Raw genomic sequence first — 27,967 nt, 5'->3', positions numbered from 1 at the left:
ATATATATATGCAGAAGAATGAAAGTAGACCCTTATCTGTTACCATATACAAAAATAAAATCAAAATGGATTAAAGACTTAAATCTATGACCTCAAACTATGAAACTACTATGTAAGAAAATTGGCGAAACTCTCCAGGATATTGGAGTAGGCAAAAATTTCTTGAGTAATACCCTCCAAGTATAGGCAAGGAAAGCAAAATTGGACAAATGAGATCACAAGTTACAAAGCTTGTGTAGAGCAGTGAAAGCAATCAACAAAGTGAAGAGGCGACCCACAGAATGGGAGAAAATATTTGCAAACTATCCATCTGATATGGGATTATAACCAGACTATATAAGGAGCTCAAACAAGTCTGTTTTTAAAACCTGAATAAAAAAATGGGCAAAAGATCTGAAAAGACATTTCTCAAAAGAAGACATACAAATGGCAAACAGGTATATGAAAATGTGTTCAATCATCATTGATCTTCAAAAACAGGCAAATCAAACCTATAATGAGATATCATTTCACCCCAGTTAAAATGGCTTTTGTTCAAAAGACAGGCAATAGCAAATGCTGGCAAGGATGTGGAGAAAAAGGAACCCTCCTCCACTGTTGGTGGAAATGTAAATTGATACAGCCAGTATAGAAAACAGTTTGGTGGTTCCTCAAAAAACTAAACATTGTGCTACCATATGACCCAGCAATCCCACTGCCAGGTATATACCCCAAAGAAAGAATATCAGTATATCGAAGACATACCTGCACTCCCATGTTTATAGCAACACTATTCCCAATAGCCAAGATTTGGAAGCAAACTAAGTGTCCATCAACAGATGAATGGAAAAAGAAAATGTGGTACATATATAAAATAGAGTACTATTCAGCCACAAAAAGGATGAGATCCTGGCATTTGTAACAACATGGATGGAACTGGAGGACATTATGTTAAGTGAAATAAGCCAGGTACAAAAAGACAAACTTCACATGTTCCCACTTATTTGTGGAGTCAAAAATTAAAACAATTGAACTAGAGACAGTGAATAGAATGATGGTTACTAGAGGATGGGAAGAGGGCAGAGGAGTGGGAATGGTTAATAGGTACAAAAATATAGTTAGATGCTGAGTGTGGTGGCTCACACCTTTAATTCCAGCACTTTGGGAGGTTGAGACTGATGGTTTGCTTGAGCCTAGGAGTTCGAGACCAGCATGGGCAATGTGGCAAAAACCCCATCTCTACAAAAAACACAAAAATTAGCCAGGTGTGGTGGCATGTACCTGTAGTCCCAGCTACTTGGGAGACTGAAGTTGGGGGCTCCCCAGAGCCCAGGGAGGTCAGGGCTGCAGTGAACCATGATCACACCACTGCACTCCAGCCTGGGTGACAGAGTGAGACCTTGTCTTGAAAAATAGTAATAATAAAGTTAAATTAAAATTAAAAAAATAAAAATGTAGTTAGAATGGGTAAGATCTAGTATTTGATAGCACAACAAGCTGACTATAGTCAACAATAACTTATTGTGCATTTCAAAATAACTAAAGGAGTATAATTGGATTGTTTGTAATGCAGAGAAAGGATAAGTGCTTGAGGGGATGGATACTCCATTTACCCTGAGGTGATTATTATGCATTGTGTGCCTGTATTAAAATATCTTGTGTACCTCATAAATGTATGTACCTATTATGTGCCCACAAAAGTTAAAACAAAATTTAAAAATAGTCGACAAAAAAAAAATAGAGGTGACAGGTAATTTAGCTGCTAAAGGGGATATTTGCTACAATAATACAAAACAAATTAGAAATAAAAAGTTGAAGTCAAAATTTTGAATCCCTGTCCTAACTACTACCTGTCCCCAAACACCCTGTCTGCAGCCAAGCCATAATCAACCCTTTTAGTCTCTAACTATCCAATGTCTAGACTACCCATTTACTTCAAAATAAGAGCAACTTTCAGAAAGTTTTTTTTTTAAGAGAATAAGTTGAATCATAACTTTGAGAGCAGACAGGAACTATACGGGTTCAAGTTTTCTTTTTCTTGTTAAAAACCCTATATTTATCTCCGGTTTGCATAAAACCAGTCCACTAGCCATTCAGTAATTCTTAACAGCAAGGAGTGTCCGGCTTCAAGAGACTCCTCCCCTCTTCTCTCCTGCACTTTTGGCCAGTCAAAGGCAAAGGGTTGGCCAACAGGACATTCTCATTCTGCCTGACCCACCTGCCAGTAGGATCTGTCTACTAGGTGTCCTGGCTGAGTCTGAGCATACCTCAGCCCTTGCGCATAGGGAAGCATTGTGCATCACTGTCTTGGATAATGAGGAGGAAGATCCTTTTTATTGTGTTTACTACTCCTGTGCAATTTGCTTACTTCCAGCATAACTCTCTTGCTTGCAGGTTGCAGCTCGACAGACTTGGTCTTACACTGTAGGTTTGGGAGTGAGATGAATGTGAGCAAGAAATTGAATTCATTTTTGTTTTGTTCTTGGCAGGCAGTACATGCCACACTACTACCCTTCCTGCTCTTGTGCGCACACCTACCCTGATGATGCAGCCTTCACTGGATATCAAACCATTTATGTCTTTTCCAGTGGACAGTAGTTCTGCTGTTGGGCTCTTTCCAAATTTTAACACAGTGAGTAAATTAATTTCTATTTTGTTTGTGTCCTCCTCCATCACTTTCATTACATTTGTGAATAGTCAATAGATACAGCCTGTTTCCCAAGTGTGTAATTTTAGACCATATATTGGTTATGCTGCTCAGTTGTGCTATGAAAGATGATGCTTCGCCCATAGGAGTAGCCCAAACAATAGCCAGCATGTTTATTATACAAATATTTCCACAGAAAACTTTTCACCTGTTGTGTTGCACAATTTTGATAGAATTTCCAGTGGCTTTAGAACATATGTCATTTCTAGGATGTTATTCACATGCTCAGGAATACAATTTAGAGATACCAAGACTCATTGATTTTTCCCTTCTCTTAGAAAAAAAAAATAACTGTAGGCTTTATCTCTCTGGTTGCATTTTTATTTGGGAGATGTTTTAGATAAAATGTGAATCCTACACAAACAAAATTTCTATTTGGGGGCTATTGTAGATGATGTGAATTTGACTCTATTAAAAAAAAAAGAAAAACACTCATCTTAAATCTACATGTTATCTGCAAGATACTTTGACATTTTAAAACACAGAATAAATGTTAGTGAATTACTTATAATTACTGCTGTTCTTCAGATCAGCTGACCTTCTTTTATTTCAGTGAAAAACATTTTGTAGGTGTGTCAAGTGGAGCATGACATCTTTCAACAATATAATTTAGCATAAAATCAATCTGTAGCCAGATTCTAAACCTTATAGTAAAAGAAAAGGTTCAACAGTTCAGGTGAATGCATAAATTGTCTGCTTGGTTGATAAATACAGTTAGTTGGGCATGATGGTCTACATTAATGATACAGCATTATAAATGCTGCTATAATAAAAAAAAAATTGCATTATCAACACCACCAGACAGCGAGCATCTGAAGTGCTGCAAAATGTTTCATTTTGCAAGTCTGTCTTCTGTATGAAGTGAATACAGCAAGAGGATTTTTCCTTAAGGATTGTCAAGAAAATCTGCTGACAGGCCCTCTGTCAGGACTTAAAGTGTTGTAAGGTAATAAGGGGGTAGGGCAACAGCCAACTTTTTACAGAGCACTGGCCTTGACTTAGTGAGTAAACAGTTAAATGTTTTTGTCTTCATTGAGTTTTTCAGAGACAAGTCAAACAGTTTAAAAAAAAAAAAAGTTACAAAAGGTGAGCATTGTTCCTAGAGCAGTGGAGTGACTCAATAGGATAAATCATGCCTGCCTTGCTTTCATTGATCCACCCATTCCATCCCAGAGCACTACATTGTGCCATTTCAGAGAATGTGAGCTTGAGGATGCCAGTGGTATCCTCTATTCAAACACGTGTGACACATTCCAATCATAACTGAATTAAGCTATACTTCATAGAACATTTATGAGGTATTTGTGTTTTGATTAATGTGCCTTTGGAAGTTAGCATTTATAGCCATTGCTGAAGTCTAGTTGCTGTCAGGAAGCAGCATTCATGATGCAGATAGTTACAAATGGCTTGCTGTGGCTCACCTCTCTTTATTTTATTTTCTTTTACTTTTTATTTTATTTATTTATTTATTTGAGACAGCCTTGCTCCGTCGCTCAGGCTGTAGTGAAATGGCATGATCTTGGCTCACTGCAGCCTCCACCTTCCAGGTTCAAGTGATTCTCATGTCTCAGCCTCCCAAGTAACTGGGATTACAGGCGCCTGCCACCACGCCTGGCTAATTTTTGTATTTTTAGTAGAGACAGGGTTTGGCCATGTTGGCCAGGCTGGTCTCAAACTCCTGGCTTCAGGTGATTGACCCAGCTCAGCCTCCCAAAGTGCTGGGGTTACAGCTGTGAGCCATTGCGCTGGTCTCTTTATTTATTTATTTTTTAACATAAATAATACATGAATACTTATTCCAAAAATTCAAATAAAACTTTAGCATTTGAGGTAAAATTAGAAAGTCATATTCCCTACCCCTGCATACTTTTACTTCCTTCACTAGAGGAAGGTGGTCAGCAGCTGGTATCCATCCTTCCAGTCCCTTCTGGAAGTATGTTACACAGATACCTAAAAGGTACCAAGGTACCCAGTCACAGTATGTTTTACAACTGCAATCATATGATTAGCACTAATCTATTTGTCACTTTTTTTGTTATCAAAATGTCTTACATCTGCCTCTCTGTTTTGAAGAGCTGCAAAGCAAAAATGGAGAGAATACAATTACAATTTCATAATGGTTTGTTCATGTTGCATAGAGGGTACAGATGTACTAACATGTCATTTTGTTTGTTTGATTAATTGTACACAGCAATTAATCTTAGGATATATTTGAGAAAACCCAAAGAATAATTATATTAATAGAAGTTCATTTTTTTCCTTCTTGGAAGAAAATAAACATAATTTTCACATAAAAATACTATTTGGCTAAGGTGAAGAATACTGCAAATAACTACATGAAATAATTATTTTACTCTCCCTGTATTATATGCATGGCATTTATTAAACAGGAGCCCTTCTAGTAGTGTGTTAAATATTAAGTCATTCCAAGTGGGATCCTCTATTATCTTGCAAGAAATGAATTTATGAGATCATTGGGTGACCTACGATTTCTCCCTGTGAGTTGCAATTTAAATTACTATAATTTTTTTCCTATAGACTTTTCCATTCCAGGATCCAACTCACCCAATAGAATACCTAAGGGAATGTCATGAAAGTCATCGTCCACATTTTCCTAGGAAAACGCTATTGCATCACCACTAATAAGTATACTGGGTTATTGTATATTTGTGATGTTTTACATCTCTCAAAGTACTTAGACCTTGAAACATTTTGGTAGGCAGTGATTATTACTCTTATTGTCTAGAGGAAAAAAGAGAGTTATTGAAGGAAGAACTGAGACTTGAATTAGCATCTTTTTAACTTCAAAATTCATGTTTGGGCTCTTTACGTCCTTGAGTCTTTTGGCCCATATCACCTCCCACCTCATTCATTGTGAACAAAGCTCAATCAGAAATCTTTTGTGCTCTTTTCTGGAAGTATGGTAGGCAATTTTCAGCAGAATCATTAAATAGAAGGAGGAAGTGTTTTTTTTGAATGTGTGTAATAGACCTCTACAAACAATATAAAGCAGAATATATTTGAAAAACAGCTATAATTTCTTGTTGGCAAATTTTTAAAGTATATTGTACTCAATAGTCCAATCGTTCTTTGAAAACTAGGTGAAATCTACCTTATCATTTTATTTTTAGCCAAGGTTAATATTAGTAAATATAAGAAATGAGGTCAATTTTAATCTTATAATTATTATCAAAAGAATGGAAACACTATGCTCTGAGACCATAGTTGAAAGTTTTGGAGGTTTGATGTTTTGTTATTCTCTTTAAGTAGATTTTAAAAAACATACTGTTTTCCTCTTTCTTATAGTGAAGTATGATAACATTATATGATAAACATAGCAAGAATGAAATGAGATCCTGTTGTATTCCAAAATAGAATAGATGCCTGTTCTATGCTAAGTTGTACCGGATGAAGAATATGCTTCACAGTCTTCTTTTAGTGGTTGCCTTGCCTCATCCACCACAACTGAAAGAATCTCTCTCAATGCTTATGTGTGTAAAAATAAGCAAACAATTTTAATCTTTGTATAAGCAGAGTTTAAAGAGACATGATAAGACGGAGTATGGATCGTTGATAATTTATAATGGAGTACATATCAAGGACACACGCCTGGAGGATGATGATGTTAACTCTGTGCTTCAGCAGCGTACTTTACAGAGGGGCAGTTTTGAGTCATTTATAGGTAAAAAACTGTGTGGACCAAACCATAAAGTTTTAAAGATCTTGATCTTAATATTCCAAAGCCTGTGGCTGGCTACCCACTAATACTCATTTCCACCATTGCCACCCCACCTTCAACTATGTGTCATTCAAAGTTCAACTTAGGTATCACCTCCTTCCCAGGAAGTCTTCTGTGACTCTTCAAGTCTGAATTAAGTCCCATCCTTTGTGTTTCCCAAGTAGCCCCAGATTACATTAATTATAGCAGTTGTTACACCATAGTCTAATTACCTCTTAATCTGTCTTCTTCACTAGAACATCAGATCCTTGAGGACAGAGGCTCTATCTTATTCATCTTAGTATGCTGGGTTTCTGACACAGGTGCTCAACAATATTTTTTGGAAGAGAAGAAAGGGTCCCAGTTCCTTGGTTTTCAATGTTCATACTCCTGCATCTATTAAAGGGAATAATAACATTTATAAGTTCCTTCTAAGACCACGTGATAAGCCCAAGTGTTTAACTTAATTTATATTTTCCTGAGAACTGTGATTGTTTTGTTGTTGTTGTTGTTGTTTAGTTGGTTTTTTGTTTTGTTTTGTTTTCTGTTTGTTTGAGACAGAGTTTCACTCTTATTGCCCAGGCTGGAGTGCAATGGCGTGATCTTGGCTCACTGCAACCTCCGCCTCCCAGGTTCAAGCAATTCTCCTGCCTCAGCCTCCTGAGTAGCTGGGATTACAGTCATGAGCCACCATGCCCAGCTGATTTTGTATTTTTAGTAGAAACGGGATTTCTCCATGTTGGTCAGGCTGGTCTCAAACTTCTGACCTCAGGTGATCCGCCCACCTCAGCCTCCCAAAGTGCAGAAATTACAGGAGTGAGCTACTACACCTGGCCGAACTGTCATTGTTTTTTAATCTAAAGGCAATAGTTATGAACTCTCTTCCAGCTATAGTGCCCAGCTGTCTCTGTTTGGCTGGTGTATGAATATTGGCAAGTATTTACTACATTCCTTGTCCCAGACCCCAGCTTTAAGAGTATTTAATTAAAAACAAAATTCTTAGTTACTGGATTTTATTGAAAATATAATATATGTAGTAAAGAGTATTGAGTTTGGGGAGAAGATAAGCAAATTAAATAAAACAAAAACCCCCTTGTGCCCAATAAACTTATAAGGAAAAAATGAAGTAAATAGACTTGATAAAGGCAAGATAATAAAAACCAAGAAATATCAGCCAAGTGAAAATCGTTACTGAAGTTTACAGTGTTCAAGAAACAACAGAAAACATAATTATTTTCTGTCTTAGTAGAGATGTTTTCAATTTTTGTTATTAATTTTTCTTTAGATTTGCCAATCTATCCATGGTCATTCTTCAGTGGTTGTATATAATGTTGTGGGAGCTGCCAAAATACACACAATTGTTTCTTACATTAGAATTAGGATGTCCTATTTCCTTTATTGTGGATTAAATTTTCATATTTGATCACAAACAACTGGGATAATACTTGGTGTTTAGTTCCCCTTAAGAAGAGACTTCTTCTGAATTGAAATAAATTGAATACTTACCAAGATGGATAATATTAATTTAATATGATAAAGTAAGTACATTTATAAGATATATTTATATATGTAGACTGCTATGAACTGAATGTTTATGTCCCCTCAAAATTCATATGTTGAAGTCATAACTCCCAATTTGATAGTGATGGTGTCTGGAGATAGAGCCTTTGGAGGTTATTAGTGTTAGTTGAGGTCATGAGGGTGGGGCCCTCATGATGTGATTAGTGCCCTATAAGAAGAGCAGAGAGAGCTTTCCCTCCTCTTTGCCATGGGAAGACACAGTAAGAAGGCAGCCAGCTGCAAGCCCAGGAAGACAGCCCTCAACCAGAACCCCACCATACTGGCACCTTGATCTTGGACCTCCAACCTCCAGAACTATGAGAAAATAGATTTCTGTTTTTTAAGCTACCCAGTGTATGCTATTTGGTTATGACAGTCTGAGCAGACTGAAACACATACCCAATTTACATGACGTGACAATAAGTAAGTAAAGTTTATTTTTAGCACCCGCACATTGTGTACATGCATATGTATTTGTGTAACTGTTCAGAGCTATAGCTATAATCAGGAGCTGATTTGGGACCACAGCCACCTGTCAATTTCTCTGCCAATTGGCAGGTGTTTTATGTGCCTATTTATTTGAAATATTTTTGTGAGTCCTGCCATGTTTTTACAACTGCTCTAGGAAAACACAAGTATAAGGGCAGTCACGACTACTTTATTGCAAGAGGCTTAACAGTCTTAATTTTGTGAAAAATAATCTGATTTTTACTGCCTACCTTGAAATTATTTTTGTCCTGAGACAAGAGCAAATATGTGGGACAGAATAAAGATGATTTCTAAGTATAAAGTTCCAAACCACTCTATGATTCTGTGAATCATCTATGACAAGCTGTGAAATGATTTATATGATTACCATTTATTTTAACATTCTAGAACCTCTGAGATTCTGACTCATTCATGGTTTGGCAATATCAATGAATATTTTAAATTTTTTTTCTTGTAGTATAAATAATAATATATTCATCAGAGAGGTTCTAAATAAAGAAATGGGAATCAAATTCACATTTGCTTTGCTTTTAATTCATGCTATGCTTCCCATGAGGTGTTATTGTAAGGAAACCTGAAGCTAGGACATTTGACTTTTTAACTTGCATTTAATATCTTTATCTATTTAATGAAGTCTTTATTTAAACATTTGAATATGTATTTTTCTCTTATTTGAATATTTTTTAATTTAAGTAGAATACTTTTGCCACCCAAATGTTAATTTTTGCCCTTTGAGTCTTCTTTGTCACTCTAATAGTGCTTGCTGTCATTAAAAATTATGTATTCCATATTTCTTAGGATACTAGTATGTCCAACTGACTCTGCTTGGACTGAAACATTTATCCCAGTCCAGTAAAACAGAAAATATGGTTTAATTTTTATTTTTTGTGACATGCTTTAAAATATATTGAAGGATTATCTTGTTCTGTATTTTCTAAAGGAGTGCATAGAACTAAAATATGCCAAGATGAAATTTTCCATGGTTGCTCAAAATCATTTGAAGAGGGGAGAGATTGACAGTCTATTACTAGGCTTAGATAACTCAACAGCAACATTCACCAAATCATTAGGAAAAAAATAGTTATAGGGAATCTTTGAAATGTGGTCCAAAGCTAACAAATATTTTGTGCAAATATTTAAGCATTGATTTCTGTGCCTAGAAAATTTTACATTTCTATTAATTTTTTTTTTTTTTTTGAGACAAAGTCTTGCTCTGTCACCCAGGCTAGCATGCAGTGATGCAATCCCAGCTCACTGCAGCCTCCACCTGCCAGATTCAAGCGATTTTTCTGCCTCAACCTCCCGAGTAGCTGGAAGTACAAGTGCACGCCACCATACCTGGCTAATTTTTGTATTTTTTGGTGGAGACGCAGTTTCACCATGTTGCCCAGACTGGTCTTGAACTCCTGAGCTCAGGCGATCCGCCTGCCTCAGCCTCCCAAAGTGCTGAGATTACAGGTGTGAGCCACCATGCCCGGCCCATTTCTATTAAATTTGACAGAGAGAAAAAGTATGTAAATATACGACAGATGGGAAAAAAACACATAGTGACCCTCTGCGCTATTGTGTCCCTCACCCTTTCTTTCTTTCTTTCTTTCTTTCTTTCTTTCTTTCTTTCTTTCTTTCTTTCTTTCTTTCTTTTTTGAGACAGAGTTTTTGCTTATGTTGCCCAGGCTGGAGTGCAATGGCACTATCTTGGCTCACCGCAACCTCCGCCTCCTGGGTTCAAGCCATTCTCCTGCCTCAGCCTCCTGAGTAGCTGGGATTACAGGCATGTGCCCGGCTAATTTTGTATTTTTAGTAAACACGAGGTTTCTTCATGTTGATCAGGCTGGTCTCGAACTCTTGACCTCAGGTGATCCACCCGCCTCAGCCTCCCAAAGTGCTAGGATTACAGGTGTGAGTCACTGCGCCTAGCCGCCCCTCACCCTTTCAAACCACAAGTCCTTTTAAAATTTAACTAATGTCCCTTGCCTTACTCAAAAGCCTCAAGATTATCTTACTAAGGGTTTTGTCTTCAAATCTCCCTCTTCTCTACTCATTCTTGAAACACCTTTAGAATATGCAGATATTATTTATATGGTATGTATTTATTGTATGTTTGTATAATGTGTAGTCACATTTTTTTCTCTCTAATAAATTGCTTTTTCAGGGTATCTAGTAAAAGTCACTCATTCACAACCATTTACTGCATGTCCCTGGCATTGTGCTAAGGAGAAAGGTTATTGTGATGAATTAGACAGAAGTTCCTCGCTGTCTAATAGAAATTGCTTCCTCTTGTATAATTCACCATAACATAATAGAGGATTGTGCTCATAGTAAACAGTCAATTCATTTAATAAAAGTTGCCTAAAAATATCAGATTGAGACTTTGATGGTCCTTTATGAGGTAAAGGAATGTAAAATTTCAGGAGCCCATGAAAAGAGGCATCTGTGGACCCACCATGCTGTGTCCTCTTGCATGTCCCTTTCTTTATCCTAGTCCCAATGTCACATGGTTCTGGGGCCTCATCTTCAGTGCTAGAGTTTCAAGGATTATGTGTACTTGGAGGGGACATCAGATTTTCTGGCAAGACAAGTCTTTAGTCTTGGCGCTGTCCCAGGTCAGCATTTTTCAAGAGTAGAGTCAACTTGGAAAAAGTGTCTATGTTGGGCCCTCTTCTTAAAAATTTTTATCTTATTCTACACTAATATTAATCAAATCTCCAGATAATTAAAAAAAAGAAGTAGAAGAAGAAGAGGAAACAGGAAAATTTTAAGAGAAGAATTCTTAGCTTCTCTCAGTGACCAAAACTTTATGTCTCTGTGGTGAAGTAGGCAAGCCTAATAAATACAAAAAGGTAGCAAAATGTTATTGTACAAAACATTCCCACCAGCTCAGAAAATGTGTTTCTAAATTAGTTACTCTATAAACTTTAATCAATGGTGGTGGCCTCTGAAAACCTTTTATCAAAAGCTTGGGAACCCATCCGACGACACAGATCTGTTTTCACTTCCACCTTCTAGACTTTTGTGTTCAGAATTAAATCTCACATCCCTTGGGGGTTGGAGAGACATGCTTTGGAACATTCTGGTTCCTTTACTTTTATAGTTGCTTTTGAGGGTGCTAAAGATGAATTGGAGTGCTGTTTAGCAATCTGTGAGGTTTCAACATCTTTGTAGAGCTCAGTAGGAATCTTGAAAAAACATTTTTTACAGCTTTGCTTTCAATTTAGGTTTTCTTACCTTCCTTTTTATGTTGTGATACTTGAAATTTTTGAAAGAAATAAATCATATAAATGATACCATTTTCATGAAATTCTAGTACCAGAGGGATTTAGCATATTTCAGACATTTTACATTAATTCTTTTAATATACCCACATATGAAATAGGTTACATGTGTCATTGTTCTGCCCTTTTTGCAAATCAGAAGATTAAAGAATAGAATCCAGTCTTCTCATTTATTCTAGTAGAGAGCCCTACCACTGAAAAGGAAAAACAGAAAATCTAAATATCAGAAAAGCAAAAGCTCCACCATACTATATCTTGAACTTAAATATGTGTACTTCTCTCAGGTTATTCATGTGTGAAATATTTTTTTAAGTAGCCAATAAATCCTGTGGCTTCTAAAGTCAAGTTGAAAATTCTCCTTTGCAGTGTATTTGATTCAGGAGATAGATTCATCTTGTCAGCCTGTACTTGTTTTCTCTTATTGTGAATACAGTTTCTTGAGCCAACTAAAGATCTGAGTGGTATTATAGAAAATATGCCTGATTTTTTCACAGGCTTATGATTTACAAATAATTAGAGGTACACAGAATGAAATTCTCAAAACACATGTTTGGGCCTACTTAATATCTGTGTTTTTCCCAGGTAGACCCAAACTTCTATATATAAGATTGCTCATTGCCATTATAGGGTGATCAAATCCATAAACACCTACATTTCCCAAAATGAGCTGAAGCTGTTAGATGCTATCACATGGTACGTTTTCGAAGCACTTACCTTTTGAAGGAAGTAGTAGCATTTATTTATTTAGTCAGTCACTCATTCATCAACTATATCCTACCTTCTCCAAAAAGCCATTTGGAGAGTTCTTTGGGACCTCAGAAAAGTAACTCTACTTATTTTGTTCTAAAGTAAACCTCTAACCTTCCTACTTGGCCTTGCCTCTGTTCATGCTGTCCAGGGAAGCAGAAAACAGAATAAAGGGGAGAACAAGGTAGGGTGATTCACTTCATTGTATAGGGAAAAAAGCACCGGACTAGGAGTTAGAAGACCCATGTCTAGACTCATAGTCTTTAATCTCAAGAACGTCACTTCGTGCCACTTTTCCTCATTTTCATGATGTAATACCTTCCTATTTTTATATTATGAAGATTTGAGTTTATTATATTTATGGGGAAGTGAGGGTATATGACTGAATATTTAGAAAATTTTTGAAATTTAATGAGATGCTGTGAAAAAATTATAAGTATATAACATATCCCATACTATTTCTAATAAAATATCTATAAATATCAAATGAGATTATGTTTATGAAAGGATACTTAAAACAGCAAAGCTCAATTCTTACAATATTGATATTTTAATTAATATTTCTATCTCTTTGATCTCTTTTTCCTAATTACCTCAAATAAACTGAGTTTTGAGTTTATCACTTGGGCTGGCTGTGTTGATCACTTGGGCAATCCTGATTAAGGTAGATGCTAAAGACATACATATGGCTAAGACCTTGAGTTTAAGAACTTAACACTCCAGTTTACAATAGTTATTCCTGGGACTTAGCAGGCGCTCATTTTACGTTAGCTGAATGAGATAATGCTAGAGCATACTTCAAGATACAGTCACTTGACTGCCTGGAAACAGTACAGAGGTGCTGCCGCTGAATTTGGAGCGTGGATCGGAAGAGAGTATGTTAAGTGGAGGTTGGGAATAAGCACAACCAGTTTGAATGGATTCTTTTTTCCCTGATTACCTCCAGTGATACTTAGGTTTCAAAGACTACATGCCATTTTGAACCTGAGAGCTGTGTACCTATGATACATTGTCATAGAGTAGTAAGACATCATGTTTTTTGCTGTATTTTTAAAATACGGTTTACTTCCAAATATAGAACCTTTATTCCCACATTATTTATTAATCAAATTGCAATTAGGTTAAAATGGCCATTTAAAATACATTTTAAATTAAGTCATAATAATCAATATATCAAATTATCCTTCATGTATTGATAATGGAAATTTATTCCAAAAATCCCTTGAACTTTGACTGTTATACATCTCCCTTTACCCTATCCACTCCTCCCCTTCCCACACACCTGTTTTCCTGAATTTAAATTGCCATTCACATGAAAAGGACCCCCTTAACCTGTGCTCCGAGCATGGCATCTAACTGTAAGTTCGCTGCCAACTCAAAAAAGATTAGTAGTCTTAGATTCTATCTCAAAGTATTATATAGACCTTAAGGGTATGTACATGTGCATAAAAAATATTTTTTCTCAGAATGCAAATATCAGCCTAAATAAAAAAATTTAAATTACACAGACTAAGATATTCATAGCTCTACAGCTGTTAGAACAGCAATCTACCAGTCTTTAGACTTCTGAGGTGGTGGGGGGAGTAAAACCGATACATCTTACATCAGTTCCCTCAGAAAAGAACTATGTAGAAAGACAGCCTGCAGCATAGAGCTCATTACTTCTTGTGCAATCAGACCTTCCATTGTCTTCAGAGAGTGCTACTGCCTCACAGGCCTGGCCCCTTTAATGGATGAGCAGCTTCTAAAAAAGCATTGTGACACCCAGATGTAGAGTTCTTTGAAGCTATGCATCTGGGGAACCTTCATTTTGTTACAGTGCAAGGGTAATGTCAGAATTTCCTGGAGTCGGTCATCACAGGAAATTATCAGCAATTCATAGACTCCCTTTTACGTTTGCTTCAGCCTCTAGGGTAATCACAAAAGATTACAGTCTCCATTTCAGCTCTCATATCACTGAAATATCCTTTGCTGAGAGCATGATTGATTTCCAGAGGCCAGCTTTTAACCTCAGCTTTGGGAGGGCCAGTGGAACTGTAGTGGTTTGATAACTGCCAACAACTGATATTGTGATATTGTTCTATTGTGAGGCAGAAATTTGGTGATTCTTGACTAATTATACAAAGTCTTTTTAATAAAGTGGCATATCAACTTTTCGTGTTTTCAGGTGTATGTATTTCTCCGATTATAGTTAGTATTACAGGTTGTGGGGAGGCAGAAAGGTGAATAAAAATTTCAGATGAGTTCATGAAGACTTTGAAGGGCCAAGCATCCTGATAGACTGAACTTCAGGAAAGAAAGCAGAATAATTCAGAAGTATTTTTGAAAATCTTTATAAGGAGTGGATAGATTGTAAATACAAATGATTTTTGCCCCTTAACAGCCTTTTTGTGAACGTTGCTGAGAGACTTGACCTGTTTCATGACAACTTGCTATGTGGTTCACGTAGGTTTCTCTTCATTGTTTGATGAGGAATTCTTGGTGCCGTATCCATGGTCAACATAGATGAGCAAACTGGATGTGTTTTTAAGTTGGTGATTTCATTTGCTGTACTTATTTTTCTCTTACATATGTGTTACTCTATTCAGAACATATAGAGGCAGAGAGGGCTTTGCGTATATTTGAAATAAATTTGGTAAATGAAAATAGTTTTGCCTGGAAGTAACATATATTTGTAATTTCCTTACAAATTCAGAAGAAAAGACAATACAATTTAAACTACTTTTGGTTTGAACCATAGCCTCCTTGAAATCACGTGAGAATAATTATAAATCAAATGGACAAATGTTGAATGTCAAGCTATACCATTAACAGAGCCTTACTCGATAAAGCAATTATCACTGCAGAAAGCAGAGTGAAGCACTCTATTAAAGCTCTTTATTTTACTTTACAACTATTGTATATTTTGTACACTATAAATACAGAGACAAATTTAAACGAAAAATGTTTTCCACTAAGAAGAGCTATTATGTTTACACATAACTATTTATACAAAAGGGCAACAGCAAGATGAACAGATGACATAAAATATTTTTGCTATCAACTTTCCACAAAACCACTCAGGGACCACTTTCCTAGTTAAAGCCCTAAAATGTTAAGTGTGACAAGGTGAGCCTGTGAGGCGGAGAAGCAGTAGAATCAACACTGATACAGCTGTGACATCCTTGGGTGGGAATCAGGGAAGGGGAAACAGATAACTATAGGATATCTAGTTAAAGAGGATATTTATTTATATATTTTTGTTTATTTATTTATTTTTGAGATGGAATCTCACTCTGTCACCCAGGCTGGAGGGCAGTGGCATGATCTCGGCTCACTGCATTTGGACCTCCCAGGTTCAAGCGATTCTCCTGTCTGCCTCCCCAGTAGCTGGGATTACAGGCGCCCACCACCACTCCCAGCTGATATTTGTATTTTTAGAAGAGATGGGATTTTGACATGTTGGCAATGCTGATCTCGAACTCCTGACCTCAGGTGATCCACCCACCTCGGTCTCCCAAAGTGCTGGGATTACAGGCATGAGCCACTGCACCCAGACTAAAGAGGAGTTTTAGATTAAACAGTAAACAAATCATTTTTAATGTCAGTATGTGCCATGCAATGTTTGGCAACAAATAGTTTAAAAATTATTTGTTGTTTACCCCTAAAATTCCACTTTAACTGGACATCTTATATTATTACTTGCTAAATCTGGCAACCATAGAAGGAGATGTGGGTTCAGGTGTTACCAGAGGAGGCTCAAACAAGTCACTAAAATTCTCCAAATCTTTCTTCATTTTCAAGCTAGAAAGACTGAAATCAGGCTGGTAGATCTGGGGCCTGATCTACCTGCTTTCACCAGAACTCAGTTTCTAAAAACTGAGTTTTATTCTATTGAGTTTCCAGTTAGGAGTTTGTTTGGGTGGGTGGGGAAGTTCTGGGGCTCAAACAAAAACAAATTTTTTTTTTTAAAGTTTGAAAATATACATGATCCCTGACATTTTACCAGTGTGTAATAGGTATGTGGCATGGGGAATTAAGAGCCCAAAATACTTAGGATTAGAACACCGTACATTTGTTACTTTGCCTAGAGCTTTACTAGTCCTCAATTGTCATGTTTCTTACTGAAAGGGTAAGAAATGTGTTGGCCCATATTTGGGAGAAAAATGCTTCGTTTCCACTTAGCTTTGCAAAATGAAGAAATATATTCAAACAGAAATATATTCAAAGGTTCAGGTTTCTCTTTTGCACTTCTTCCTGCCTGGTGGAGTCTTCTTTTCATCTTATGCCTTTTTAATTTGTGTCATGGACCTCAACATCAGGATATATCTGATTAGTTACTGAACAGCCTTTCAAACTTAGCTTTGACAGAATGGTTTTGAAAGGATGTCAGTTAATGCATGTGGCTGTTCAGGAGATGTATTGATTTTTAAATCAAGAAAGTGTATTACTCCTCTAGTCTCTTAGAAAGCCCTTGTAACATATTTTTAAGCTCGTTTACCAGAAAACAAGCAATCGTATCCTTATTTGGATTTGGAGATTTAGCACCAGTGTTTTTTTAAACTACATCTGTAAGTATCAGCAAGTATTCTTCAGTTACTTGTATACATTTTTTTCTCTCCTAAAAAATAAAGAATCCGATTTTATAAAAAGATATTTCTCAGATTTATTTTTGGCACTGAATTTTATGTTATGGAAATTTAATCTGAGGACAATTTTGGGGATTGTTTTCAAGTCACTATTTAAAAAGAAGACAAAAGGCCAAAAACTGATTACTGTCTTTTAGCTCAGATATTTGACCTGTCCTTCCAAACTTTGGGATGGATCTCTCTTCATGTGTGCTATGGAATAACCGTTTCTCATGACCTACCCTCAAATGAATCTCTATTTCATATTTTACACATCTACTGAAAAATTATTCTTTTAGTCTGTATTCCTGAAATATTTCTCATTTTATTTCACCCCAAGGAGATACAATACTAAATAAGCAAACAGCCAACCCATTTTATTTAGATTATCTTGGTGAATCTAGTTGCTGTTCCTATCACTTAGAATAGTATACTATAACCAGTTTTGTTGGTATTTATCTTTGGGTGATAGAGTTTATTGTCAACTATGTAAGTCTTGAGCTATTCATTGTTGCTGTTAAAATATGAATATATCTCACTGAGAAGTATAAAGTATAAGTACTTTGAGGACAGTAACTTCTCCAAATACAAAACATATTGATAGTACTTATCATCATTTTGTTTCTTCTTTTAGGCTACTAAAATTCACAATAGAGGTAAATTCTTATTAATTCCCTAAAAGATTTCCAGGTAGTTTTTCATTTTGCTTAAAACACCTATAATTTTTCTCATATTTTTCCAAAAGTGCATATACTAATATCATGTGAACTTTTTGTTATGCACGATCTTTGAAAGATGTTACAGATCCTTAAAATCTTATGTATACTTTGACCAAAAATTTGGGACATCAAATCTTGAAAATAAAATGAAAAACCCTATCAAGAACTTTCTTAGCATCCTGATGGAAAAATACCTGTCTCCCCTAATGACTTCCAGTCATAGCTAAGCATTTGCTTATTCAAGAATGGAAACAAACAAAAAAGCACAGAATTTTCTTAGAAGACATAATTCAGCTCATTACCTTAATGCTTTTTCCCTACATTGAAAACAGCAGTTGCAGTTGGGGTTGAGGGTGGTCTGGGCTTCTTTAATAAATCACATTAACCAACCAGATCTTTCAGTGTGCATTTAAAACCCGAATATGAATACCCATGTGATAGAATTTCAGTTATTTAGTTTACTCATTTAAAACTCAAATAGGAACATCAACGCCAAAAACATTGCTGGGTATTGTATGTTAGTGACTGTGAGGTATAAGTAAACACTTAAGTCCCATACCCATTTCAGAAATAAACTGAAAGTCTTATTTGTTAAACTGAACTTGTTGAAAAGCTCTTTGATGTGGCTTCTTAAATTACCCAGCAGCATAACTACAGCTTTGCTGCATCATTCTTGATCCCGGGCAGCATGGAAAATCACCAGGCATGCGGAGCTAGCCAGGAAAATGGAACATTTTACATTTGGACTGACCATATTTGTTACATACAAGGATCTACTGTGAGAGTTAGACATTCAGCTTCAGTCAGGTACCCAGGCCTAACCTTATGGCATCTTTTATTAACAAAATAACTTCTGTCTGAAAAAGAACTTAAGAATTTTTTTTTTCTACTCAGAACAGTTTAAAAATTATCTGTCAAAAGCATTACTAGGTTTCCACTAAAGAGAGGGAGATGGTGAAATCACCCATTCATTTGCTTTTAGCTTTTTTACTTTTACCATTTGGTAACTCCTTATGGTTCTAAAAATGTAAAAGATGAAAAACATTATTTTGTTGTAATATCTTCAAAAACAACTCAGCGCTTAGACAACATACGTGTTTATTTTAAAGACAAAAGAAGTAACTCATGGTCATTTTGCTGTTCTCTCACCAAGTTCCAGACCAACCACACTGTACAGAAACCTGTTAGAAAGGTCTCCAGATGAAAGGTGTCTAGTACTTAGCACTCATCCTTAGATAACTTTCAAAATGCAGATTACTTTAGTTTACCCTTCTTCTTGGGATTGTGATGATGGTGGTAGCTCTGAGATCAGTTGTTGTCTTGCTACTTGGTAGTTGAAAAAAAAAGTCCTCTGCAGATATCTCACAGACTGACAGACTGTGTTGGGAGGAGCATGTCTCTTAGTCTACAGGTTTTACCAATTGTATGAGTCATACAATTCTGTATCAAATTCTCTAAATCATGGAAGAGTTTTTTTTGTTGTTGTTTTGTTTTGTGGGTTTTTTTTTTTTTTTGCATATTTGGTATGACTTTACATGTAAAAGTATCTAAATTACAGTGGGTATCAAGGCAACAAAAATGTGTTTTTAAAAATTCTTCATGGTAAAATATTGTTTCTTTCCCATTCTTCTATTTTATTTTTTTTCATGCTACTTACAATGCTCTGAAAAAGATCCTATTTATTACTTTAGAGATTTGGGTCTGGGTCTTCCCAACTAGAATGTTGGATTTTTGAAAGCCTATTCTCCACTATATGTCCAGCTCCTAAAACAATGCATGATAGGTACTTAATAAACTTTTATTATATGAATAAAATTTCAAGAAAAATATAGTAAATATACGAACAAATTAGAAATCACGCATTTGTAAATGTGTAATATGTGGAAAAGGAGCAAAAATTCCTAAGGAGAGAACTGAATATTTAAAGTTGATATGAAACCCTTACCTCTGAAAGAATTGGACCTCTTATAACCAGTCATCTAGAAAAAGGACATTATTTTATGACAGAAACCCCAAAATAAAATGAAGATGAAATTTCTGCAAAAAAATGACCAGAAAATACAGAGTTTCGTCTTCTTTTCAAAACAGATCTTCAAGATACATCACAGGATTTTTTTTTTTCTTGACTTTAGTCAACCTTTCTGTCAATGGAATATACACTATTGTTTGGTAAATCCCAGAGCTTTTCAAAGGAAGCCTAACAATATGGAATTGGAGTGAAATATATCAAGCTTTCTAAATTCATATTTTAGAAAACAGAGGGAAAAAATGAAATACTATTCTGTACTCTACTCTGATAGGCTGTGTCATCTCTGGGCTGACTCCCTTGTGTTTTCTATCAGGAATATATACTGCCATTAAGCAGGCTCTAGAAAAGTGGGAAAAACTGAAATCCTGGGGTCCCACTTAATTTCGGCAGCTATTAGATGTTGCCAATAGTCAACCAGCCTCAAAATACTTAAAAGCCTGCAACATTTTGATAAAATAGTAGTAGTAGCAATAGTAATAAAGCTTTACTGGATCCAGGACTTAGATGTAATGTAACCTGTCTATTAGTTTCTGAAGTATTTGTTGTGTTGTTATTGCCTTTATAACAGTTCTGAATGACTGGTTAACTTTCTGCTTGGGTAATTGTATCCCAGTGAAAGAGGGGCCCAGTTAATGTTGTTGCTTGCAAGCTACAACCAATATGTGGTTTCAGCAAACAGCTGGGAATTCTTGAGGAAACCATTACCCCAAACATTTGACCCTTGGTTTAATAAACAGTTTGTGGAGAGAGTGACATGCGATTCATCTTCCTTTCAGCAGAACTGATAGCATTCAGGTGGACCCTTGTTGGGGTGCCCTGGGTAGGAGAAGCAGTGTCAGCAAGGCAAGCCTCAACTTTTACATACTCCAGATGCAAACATGCAGATCCCATGGTAGCATGCACTCTCTGTGTAATGTTCCATGTGGTGTATTTTTTTTCTTTTTCTTTTTCTTTCTTTCTTTTTTTTTTTTTTTTTTTTTGAGACAGAGTTTTGCTCTTGTTGCCCAGGTTGGAGTGCCATGGGGTGATCTTGGCTCACCGCAAACTCCGCCTCCCTGGTTCAAGCGATTCTCCTGCCTCAGCCTCTTGAGTAGCTGGGATTACAGGCCCACACCACCATGCCTGGCTAATTTTATTTTTTTTTAGTAGAGACAGGGTTTCTCCATGTTGGTCAGGCTGGTCTCAAGCTCCCAACCTGAGGTGATCCACCTGCCTCAACCTCCCAAAGTGCTGGGATTACAGGCGTGAGCCGCCGCGCCTGGCCATGTGGTTTATTTTTAATGAAACTTCTGAATTGAAATCCAAAATAGTACAAAGTTCTATGGTTCCAGCCTGGAAAGCATGGTGAAACCCTGTCTCTACAAAAAATTAGCAGGGCATGGTGGCACGTAACCTGGAATCCCAGCTACCCAGAAGGCTGAGTTGGGAGAATCACTTGAGCCCGAGAGGCAGAGGTTGTAGTGACCCAGACTGAGCCACTGCATTCCAGCCTGGGTGACAGAGAGAGACACTGTATATTTAAAAAAAAAAAAAATTCTATGGTTAAACTAGTGTTGCCAACAATATGCAATCCTTTGTATTTCTTGATCTTTAAGAGAAAAAAATTGTCTTTGTTATTGCTGTATCTGTTTTCTTTCTATTCAAGTTTTCAAGGATTTTTGAAAATTACAACATCAACATAAAGGCATATGGTCAGAGTCTTTAACTGTGAAAGACAAAACCCATTTTAAAGTAACTTTAGAGAAATATTGCTCTTCGGTGACACAGCTATCACTTAAACATGTTGCTTCATGAGTATCTGAAGTTCTATTGAGACCCTATCGTCACATGCTTTCCCATAAGGCTGATATTGAAAAAGGAAGGGATAAAAAATAGTTATTCTTTTCGTACTAGTGTAATTCCATAATATCACAGTTTAAAAGTTGATACTTAGCCATACTTCCAGAAGCCCCAAAGTCACAAGGGTTTAGTAGCCGCGGTCTGCTTAGCAGCAAATCGAGGACAGGTGCAAATGATGACTGCCACTTGCAAACACGTAATCTCTAAATATTCCCAGGACTTTTTTTTTTTTCTCTGTGTGCAGACCCAATAGTTATAATGAGGAAAGAGGACAGGACAGCCCAAATTTTTATTTATGGCTTTCCTGAAATTGCATAGGAAGAAATGGGCTTATCCTAAGAATATCAGAAATGGGTCAGAAAGAGAAAACCTAGACTCGCTTCTCCAGAAAACTTTTCCTTTAGCACCTTAGGTTTGTGTAGATAGCTACCTTCCAGGCTGCAGAAGTTCCAGGAATGCTCATCCATTCTTCTCCAAACTCATACCCTTTAGCAGTGCGATGCAATACACTCATGATTCCTGCAGTGTTGCTTTAGCAGGGAACAGTGTGGAGGGAGACTCCTACCTGTGTTTGAATGCCGACCTATGAACTTGAGGTTGATTCATTACGGAACCTCTCAAAACCTTTGATTCCTCATTTGTTAAAGGAGGATAATAATCATGTCTGCCTCATGTGATGATGGAGACTACAGGAGGTAATTCCTTAGTATAGTTCCCAGCAAATCTCAGTAAATCAAAGCTACTCTTATAATGATGTTTATTATTATTACACAGCTAGAAAAAAAGAAAAAGAAAATACCCCTGGGAGAGTAACACATGGATGTCACTGTCAGAGGGGAAAAAAAAGAAAGTATGAGTGGGGGAAGAGGAGACAGACCTTTTTGTGCCTCTCATGCCTCATTGTTTTGCCTAATGGCAGCTTCTTTTCCCAGCCTCCAATTAAGTAAAGTCTGCACTACCTTTTTCACTTTTTAAATTATGCCCTTTTTTGTGTGTTTTACTCATCTTCCTCTCCAGTCTGAGACAGCATCTAAAACATATTGGATCTCTAGAAATATTTGCTTGATGGCTGACTTTAATTTTTTTATATTTTTATTTTTTATTTTTATTTTTGTAGATGGCATCTCGCTCTGTCGCTCAGACTGGAGTGCAGTGGCGCCATCTCGGCTCACTGCAAGCTCCGCCTCCCGGGTTCACACCATTTTCCTGCCTCAGCCCCCCGAGTGTCTGGGACTACAGGCAGCCGCCACCACGTCCAGCTAATTTTTTTTTATTTTTAGTAGAGACCGGGTTTCACCTTTTTAGCCAGGATGGTCTCGATCTCCTGACCTCATGATCTGCCCGCCTCAGCCTCCCAAAGTGCTGGGATTACAGGCGTGAGCCACTGCGCCCGGCCGACTTTAAATTTTAAAAGTGAAGAATCTGGTTTCTATTTCTGTTTAATAGAAGAGCTACCAGGGCCTACTATACTAGATAAGTAATAAATGCTTACAAAATGCTTTTTAGAACATTGGTTAAAATAGATCATTAAGTTTAAGGTAAGATTTCCCCATCTTTACAAATAGTATGGGCTAGGCAAGGTGGCTCACGTCTGTAATCCAGCACTTTGAAAGGCTAAGGCAGGAGGATCACATGAGGCCAGAAGTTCAAGACCAGCCTGGGCAACATAGTGAGACCCTGTCTCTACACTAAATAAAACAAACAAAAAAAAATTACTGGACACGGTGGCACATGCCTGTAGTCCTAGCTACTCGGGAGGCTGAAATGAGAGGATCATTTGATCCTATGAGTTTAAGGCTTCAGTCACGCCACTGCCCTCTAGACTGAGCAACACACTGAGTCTCTGAGAATAAAATAAATAGTATAGATAAAAGAAAGTCCTGTACAATTCTCGAGTGGTCTTTTTGTTTTGTAATGGGGGTGATGCCCAGTTCCCATCCCAGTGTTACCTGATGGCTAGTTAAATCCTTTTAAGACTCTTACAGGAATAGAACTCAAATTTCATGCCTCTTGAAAAGTATCGGGATAATTAAACAAGTTTACAATTCTATTTTCTCTGCCTGAAGTCCCATATAGCAAAATTTTCTAGAGTCTAAATATAATCTGGTATTATGTTAAGTTGCTTGAGCACACAGCCCCCATCTTAGATTCATCCTACCTTTAGTGAAGTGCTGCAGTATGTTTATTTTCCCTGTGTCTAGGTTTCACTTGCAGCTGCATATTTGCATATGACTTTTTACACTGTGGAGATGTAAATTACTTTTTGGTTTACCCAGAGAAAGTAATGCTCTTTTTAAAAAACTCACACAGATTTGTAGTCCTTGTAATCTTGAATACACCAAAAAAAAAAAAGCTTGTTCTTATTTTGATATTGAAAATATAATAGATGGTGTGATAATGCCAGCTTCATTAATTTATTTTATAAGTACTACAATATAATTGTTAATTTGTCCGTACATGGCCTCCAATTACCTCCTCAATTCCTGGTAACAGCCACAACCTCATCTTTCATTTTTATTACCTAGCAGTTAATTGCACTAATAGGTCTTGCTTTTCATTTCTGCAGGACTTTCATTAGAAAAAGTGGCAAGTGTTAACTTTTGCTGCATTTTAGTTAGTGTTTCAGGCTTTTTACTCAAAGAAAAGCAAGGAAAATGGGTTTTTTAAATTTTCATGTAATTATGCTTCCTAGACTCAAAATTCCAGATGACTGCTTCTAACTTTTACTTTTTTTAGAAAAGAAGAGGCTTATTTGGGACCAATAAATTTTGCCAGGTAAGGAATATTGGTAGCTAGATGTATGTGGTAGGGTATTTTTTTTTCTTTAAAAAAGCATTTTTAGTATTTTTCCTAATGAATTATAATTTTCTAAATCCATAGACAGCTTTTTTTGCACAACATGAACTAACATGAGCTAATTTGACTACTTAATAAGACATTTGTAAATGTAAAAGATATAAACATTTAAGAAATATTTTTGAAAGTACTTGTTCATTTTTAACAATCAAATGTCTGTGAAATGCCAAATGAATCTTTAAAAATGAGAATTCGTTATGTGATTGTAATACCTCCAATAATTTTTGAGTAGTCTACACATGAAATCATTATGATACAGAAACATAGTTTTGACTATACTAAAATGAGTTACTTGCATTTATCACATTTTAAGATTTATGATAATGTTTTTATTAATCCTAAACTTTTTTTTCATCCTGAAACTTGGTGATAGAATAGAAGAATTATCATTGATTTAGTTACATGCATCTCATTATAACTACAGAGAACTGGCATTGCACTAACAGAGGAAAAAATTTAAGTTAACATAAACTAATATCATCGTTATTTTATCTAGCTTTTAGAGCATTGTACTAATGCTAAGAACAAAACTTGAGAATTTTACCACTTTATACTTTTTAAAAAGCATCTGAAAGCCTTCTTCATTACTGTCGCATTTGGATCCCATTGAAATGACTCGAGTATTTGTAGTTATTGCATCAGAGGGCAAATACTCAAAACATTAGTTTGACAGTGTCTGTTTCAAAATCAGATAAAGTGACAAGTGGGACATTCTTTTTTATTCCGGTTAAAGTCTCTATTCAACTAAATCATGTCCCCCAAAATGGCATTTAAATACAAAAATATAACTATAGAATTTTATGATAAACAGCAGAAGAAAAGAGATTTAGACTAGAAGAAAAAGTGAATCTTTTCCAGAAACCTTAAGGAAATACAGAATTAAGAGGAAAATGAAGAAAATCTGTTCCAAGTGAGACAGATGGGGGGTACAATATTGATACAATTAGTGATAAGTTATCCAAAGGATGAAAAGGCAGAAAGAGTTAATGATAAGTAGCAAAGAAGGTGTAAAAGAGCTGTGCTTATTTAGTTGATTTTATGAGAAAACTTAGGATTACATATATAAACTGGAGGAGCCAATTCTGGGGAGAGTTTCATGAAGGAACCTCCTCAGTCTGGTCTGCTTTTTAGAGAGCAGATGGATGGAAACTTGCCTACCTTTCTATGTGGAGTGCTCAGCCACAACTCACCTTTCAGGATGGAGAGCTCTCAGCCTTGGGGACACAAAGGCATATTTTCAGGCCAATGTGGTGCAAATGTGAGATTTCAGCAGAATAAAACTATTAGGGGCCAGGCACAGTGGCTCATGCCTGTAATCCCAGCACTTCGGGAGGCCAAAGCAGGCCGATCGCCTGAGGTCAGGAGTTCGAGACCAGCCTGGCCAACATGGTGAAGCCCTGTCTCTACTAAAAATACAAAAAAAAAAAAAAAGAGAGAGAGAGAGAGAAAAGAAAAGAAAAGAAAAAAACTAGCCAGGTGCGGTGGTGGGTGCCTATAATCCCAGCTACCCAGGAGGCTTAGGCAGGAGAATTGCTTGAACCCAGGAAGCAGAGGTTGTAGTGAACTGATATCGCACCACTGCACTCCAGCCTGGGCCACAGAGCAAGACTCTGCCTCAAAACAAAAACAAAAAGAAAAAAACTGTATTAGAAGTTATGTAAAAAATTATGTAGGCAGCTAACAATTTTTAAAACTTAATGGAAATATTTATATTCAAAGATCTTGCTGGAGCTGTCAATAGATATAGTAGTCTACTAAAATAGTCTACTAAGAACTTGAAACTAGATATTCATAAATGTATCTTTTGTCTTTCTGTGTTTAGGCATGGAAACAGCTAGGATATGTGGATTCACTTTGAGGAAAGTTTTAATTTTGATGTTAATTTCAATATATTTTTTGAAAAGAGTAATAAGAAAGTGTACATTAATTCTATGATTTATTGTTTAAATGTACTTTAATTTGATTTAAAGAAAAATATTAGTGTGTGGATATGGCAAAAAATAATGAAAATAGCATGCAGAAAACTGGTATTTAGGAAATAGTGATATAGTTTAATCCTATGTAGTTCACGTTATCACCAGACGGGAAGTATTTTTCAGAGCCTGAGATCAGAAACTATCTCAATAAAATGCTCTTGTTTTATAAACTTTGCAAAACAGTGGGTTTTTTCACCCTGCCAAGATAAGTTAGCCTGTTTTATTTTTAAGCCTGCCTAAACTGATTCGCCATGTCTGGTAACTGTCAGAAAGTATAGTTTCCTATTTTGCAAATAGATAGATTAGATTTAAGTATTCGTGTTTGTGAATAAAATAAGCAAGTGAACTAGGAATTTATTTTCTGACCTTTTGAGATTTTATATCACATAGTTTTTTAAATTACCATTCTCATTGAATAAAATTTAATACAATCAATTATGACCTTCAACAGTATGAATCCCTAGATTTTCCAGTAATGATATGTTAGATTTAGTAGTTAAACATAATACTGTTAAGAAAGTTTTTCTTTTTTACTTATTAAATTATACATAAAATTGACTTTTTGAGAGGGAAAGTTCTGTGAATTTAACATATGTATAGATTTGTGTAACCATCACATTATAATTAGGCTATCTCTCCAGAAAACTTCCCCCTTAGCATTTTTTTTTTTTTAAGATGGAGACAAGGTCTTGCTGTGTTGCCCAGGCTGGTCTCAAACTTCTGGGCTCAAGTGATCCTCCTGCCTCCACCTCCCAAAGTGCTTGGATTATAGGCATAAGCCCCTGCACTTGGCACCCTCTTAAAATTTGTAAGTGTCCCAAACCACCATAACTGCTCTTTATAATGGGAACACATTGTCCTGTCATCTCTCTTGAAATTGTAGCCAAAAAATAGGTTAATTTATTATGCAATAACTCTTCAATCCACTTGCCCTTCTAATGTATTTAGCTTCTTCTAATTGCTAATTTTGCATTTTGTCGATTTATAATCATATCAGAGATAGTACTCATTTCTCTTCTCTGTCAAATATCATCAACTAATCCAATCTTAATCTCTAACGTCAGGAGATTTCCTAGACAACGGTGTCAGTGGATCTGTCCTCGTTCATATTACATCTGTTATGTAATGTTTTGCTCGTCATCTGCGTTGTTTTTTGAACTGCCAGTTGTTTGATGTAAATGCTGGAGATTATTACCTGGAGTACACAAGAGAATCACTGCTGTGTCTCTTTTCATAGGCTCTGCATATCTAGGTGTTTCTTTTCCTGAGTGTTTTAATGACTTTGTGCCATCCTTTTTCTGTTTGAGTACTTGTATCACTCTATATTTCTCTGAATACGTATGATACATGCAAGCCAAAAGGGGAAAATCACAAGCTATAAATCAAAACTTTACTTGATTAATATTTAAACAAGGGTTGCATGTCAGCCAATCTGTTTTAGGCATTTAAGTGTACAGTTGTGACATGCA

At 36.2% G+C, this 27,967-nt stretch overlaps 1 protein-coding gene across 11 annotated transcripts in view; it reads left to right on the top strand.

Annotated features, from left to right (window-relative positions):
- LOC105499530 (zinc finger protein 385B) overlaps positions 1 to 27,967 on the top strand; it is a 415,582-nt gene that overhangs the window by 310,029 nt on the left and 77,586 nt on the right. For 8 of the 11 annotated variants that reach the window (XM_011772116.3, XM_011772120.3, XM_071072999.1 and 5 more), the window contains 2 exons: positions 2,469 to 2,611; positions 24,403 to 24,441. In XM_011772116.3, the coding sequence (XP_011770418.1) occupies positions 2,469 to 2,611; positions 24,403 to 24,441 (182 nt within the window). The remainder of the gene's footprint in view (positions 1 to 2,468; positions 2,612 to 24,402; positions 24,442 to 27,967) is intronic. The other 3 variants (XM_071073000.1, XM_071072997.1, XM_011772127.3) reach the window with 1 other exon arrangement.

Source organism: Macaca nemestrina, chromosome 11, assembly GCF_043159975.1.
Source record: "Macaca nemestrina isolate mMacNem1 chromosome 11, mMacNem.hap1, whole genome shotgun sequence".
Classification (NCBI taxonomy): Eukaryota; Metazoa; Chordata; class Mammalia; order Primates; family Cercopithecidae; genus Macaca; species Macaca nemestrina.
Note: the sequence above shows the minus strand (reverse complement) of the source record. Positions and strands in the feature narration are given on the sequence as shown.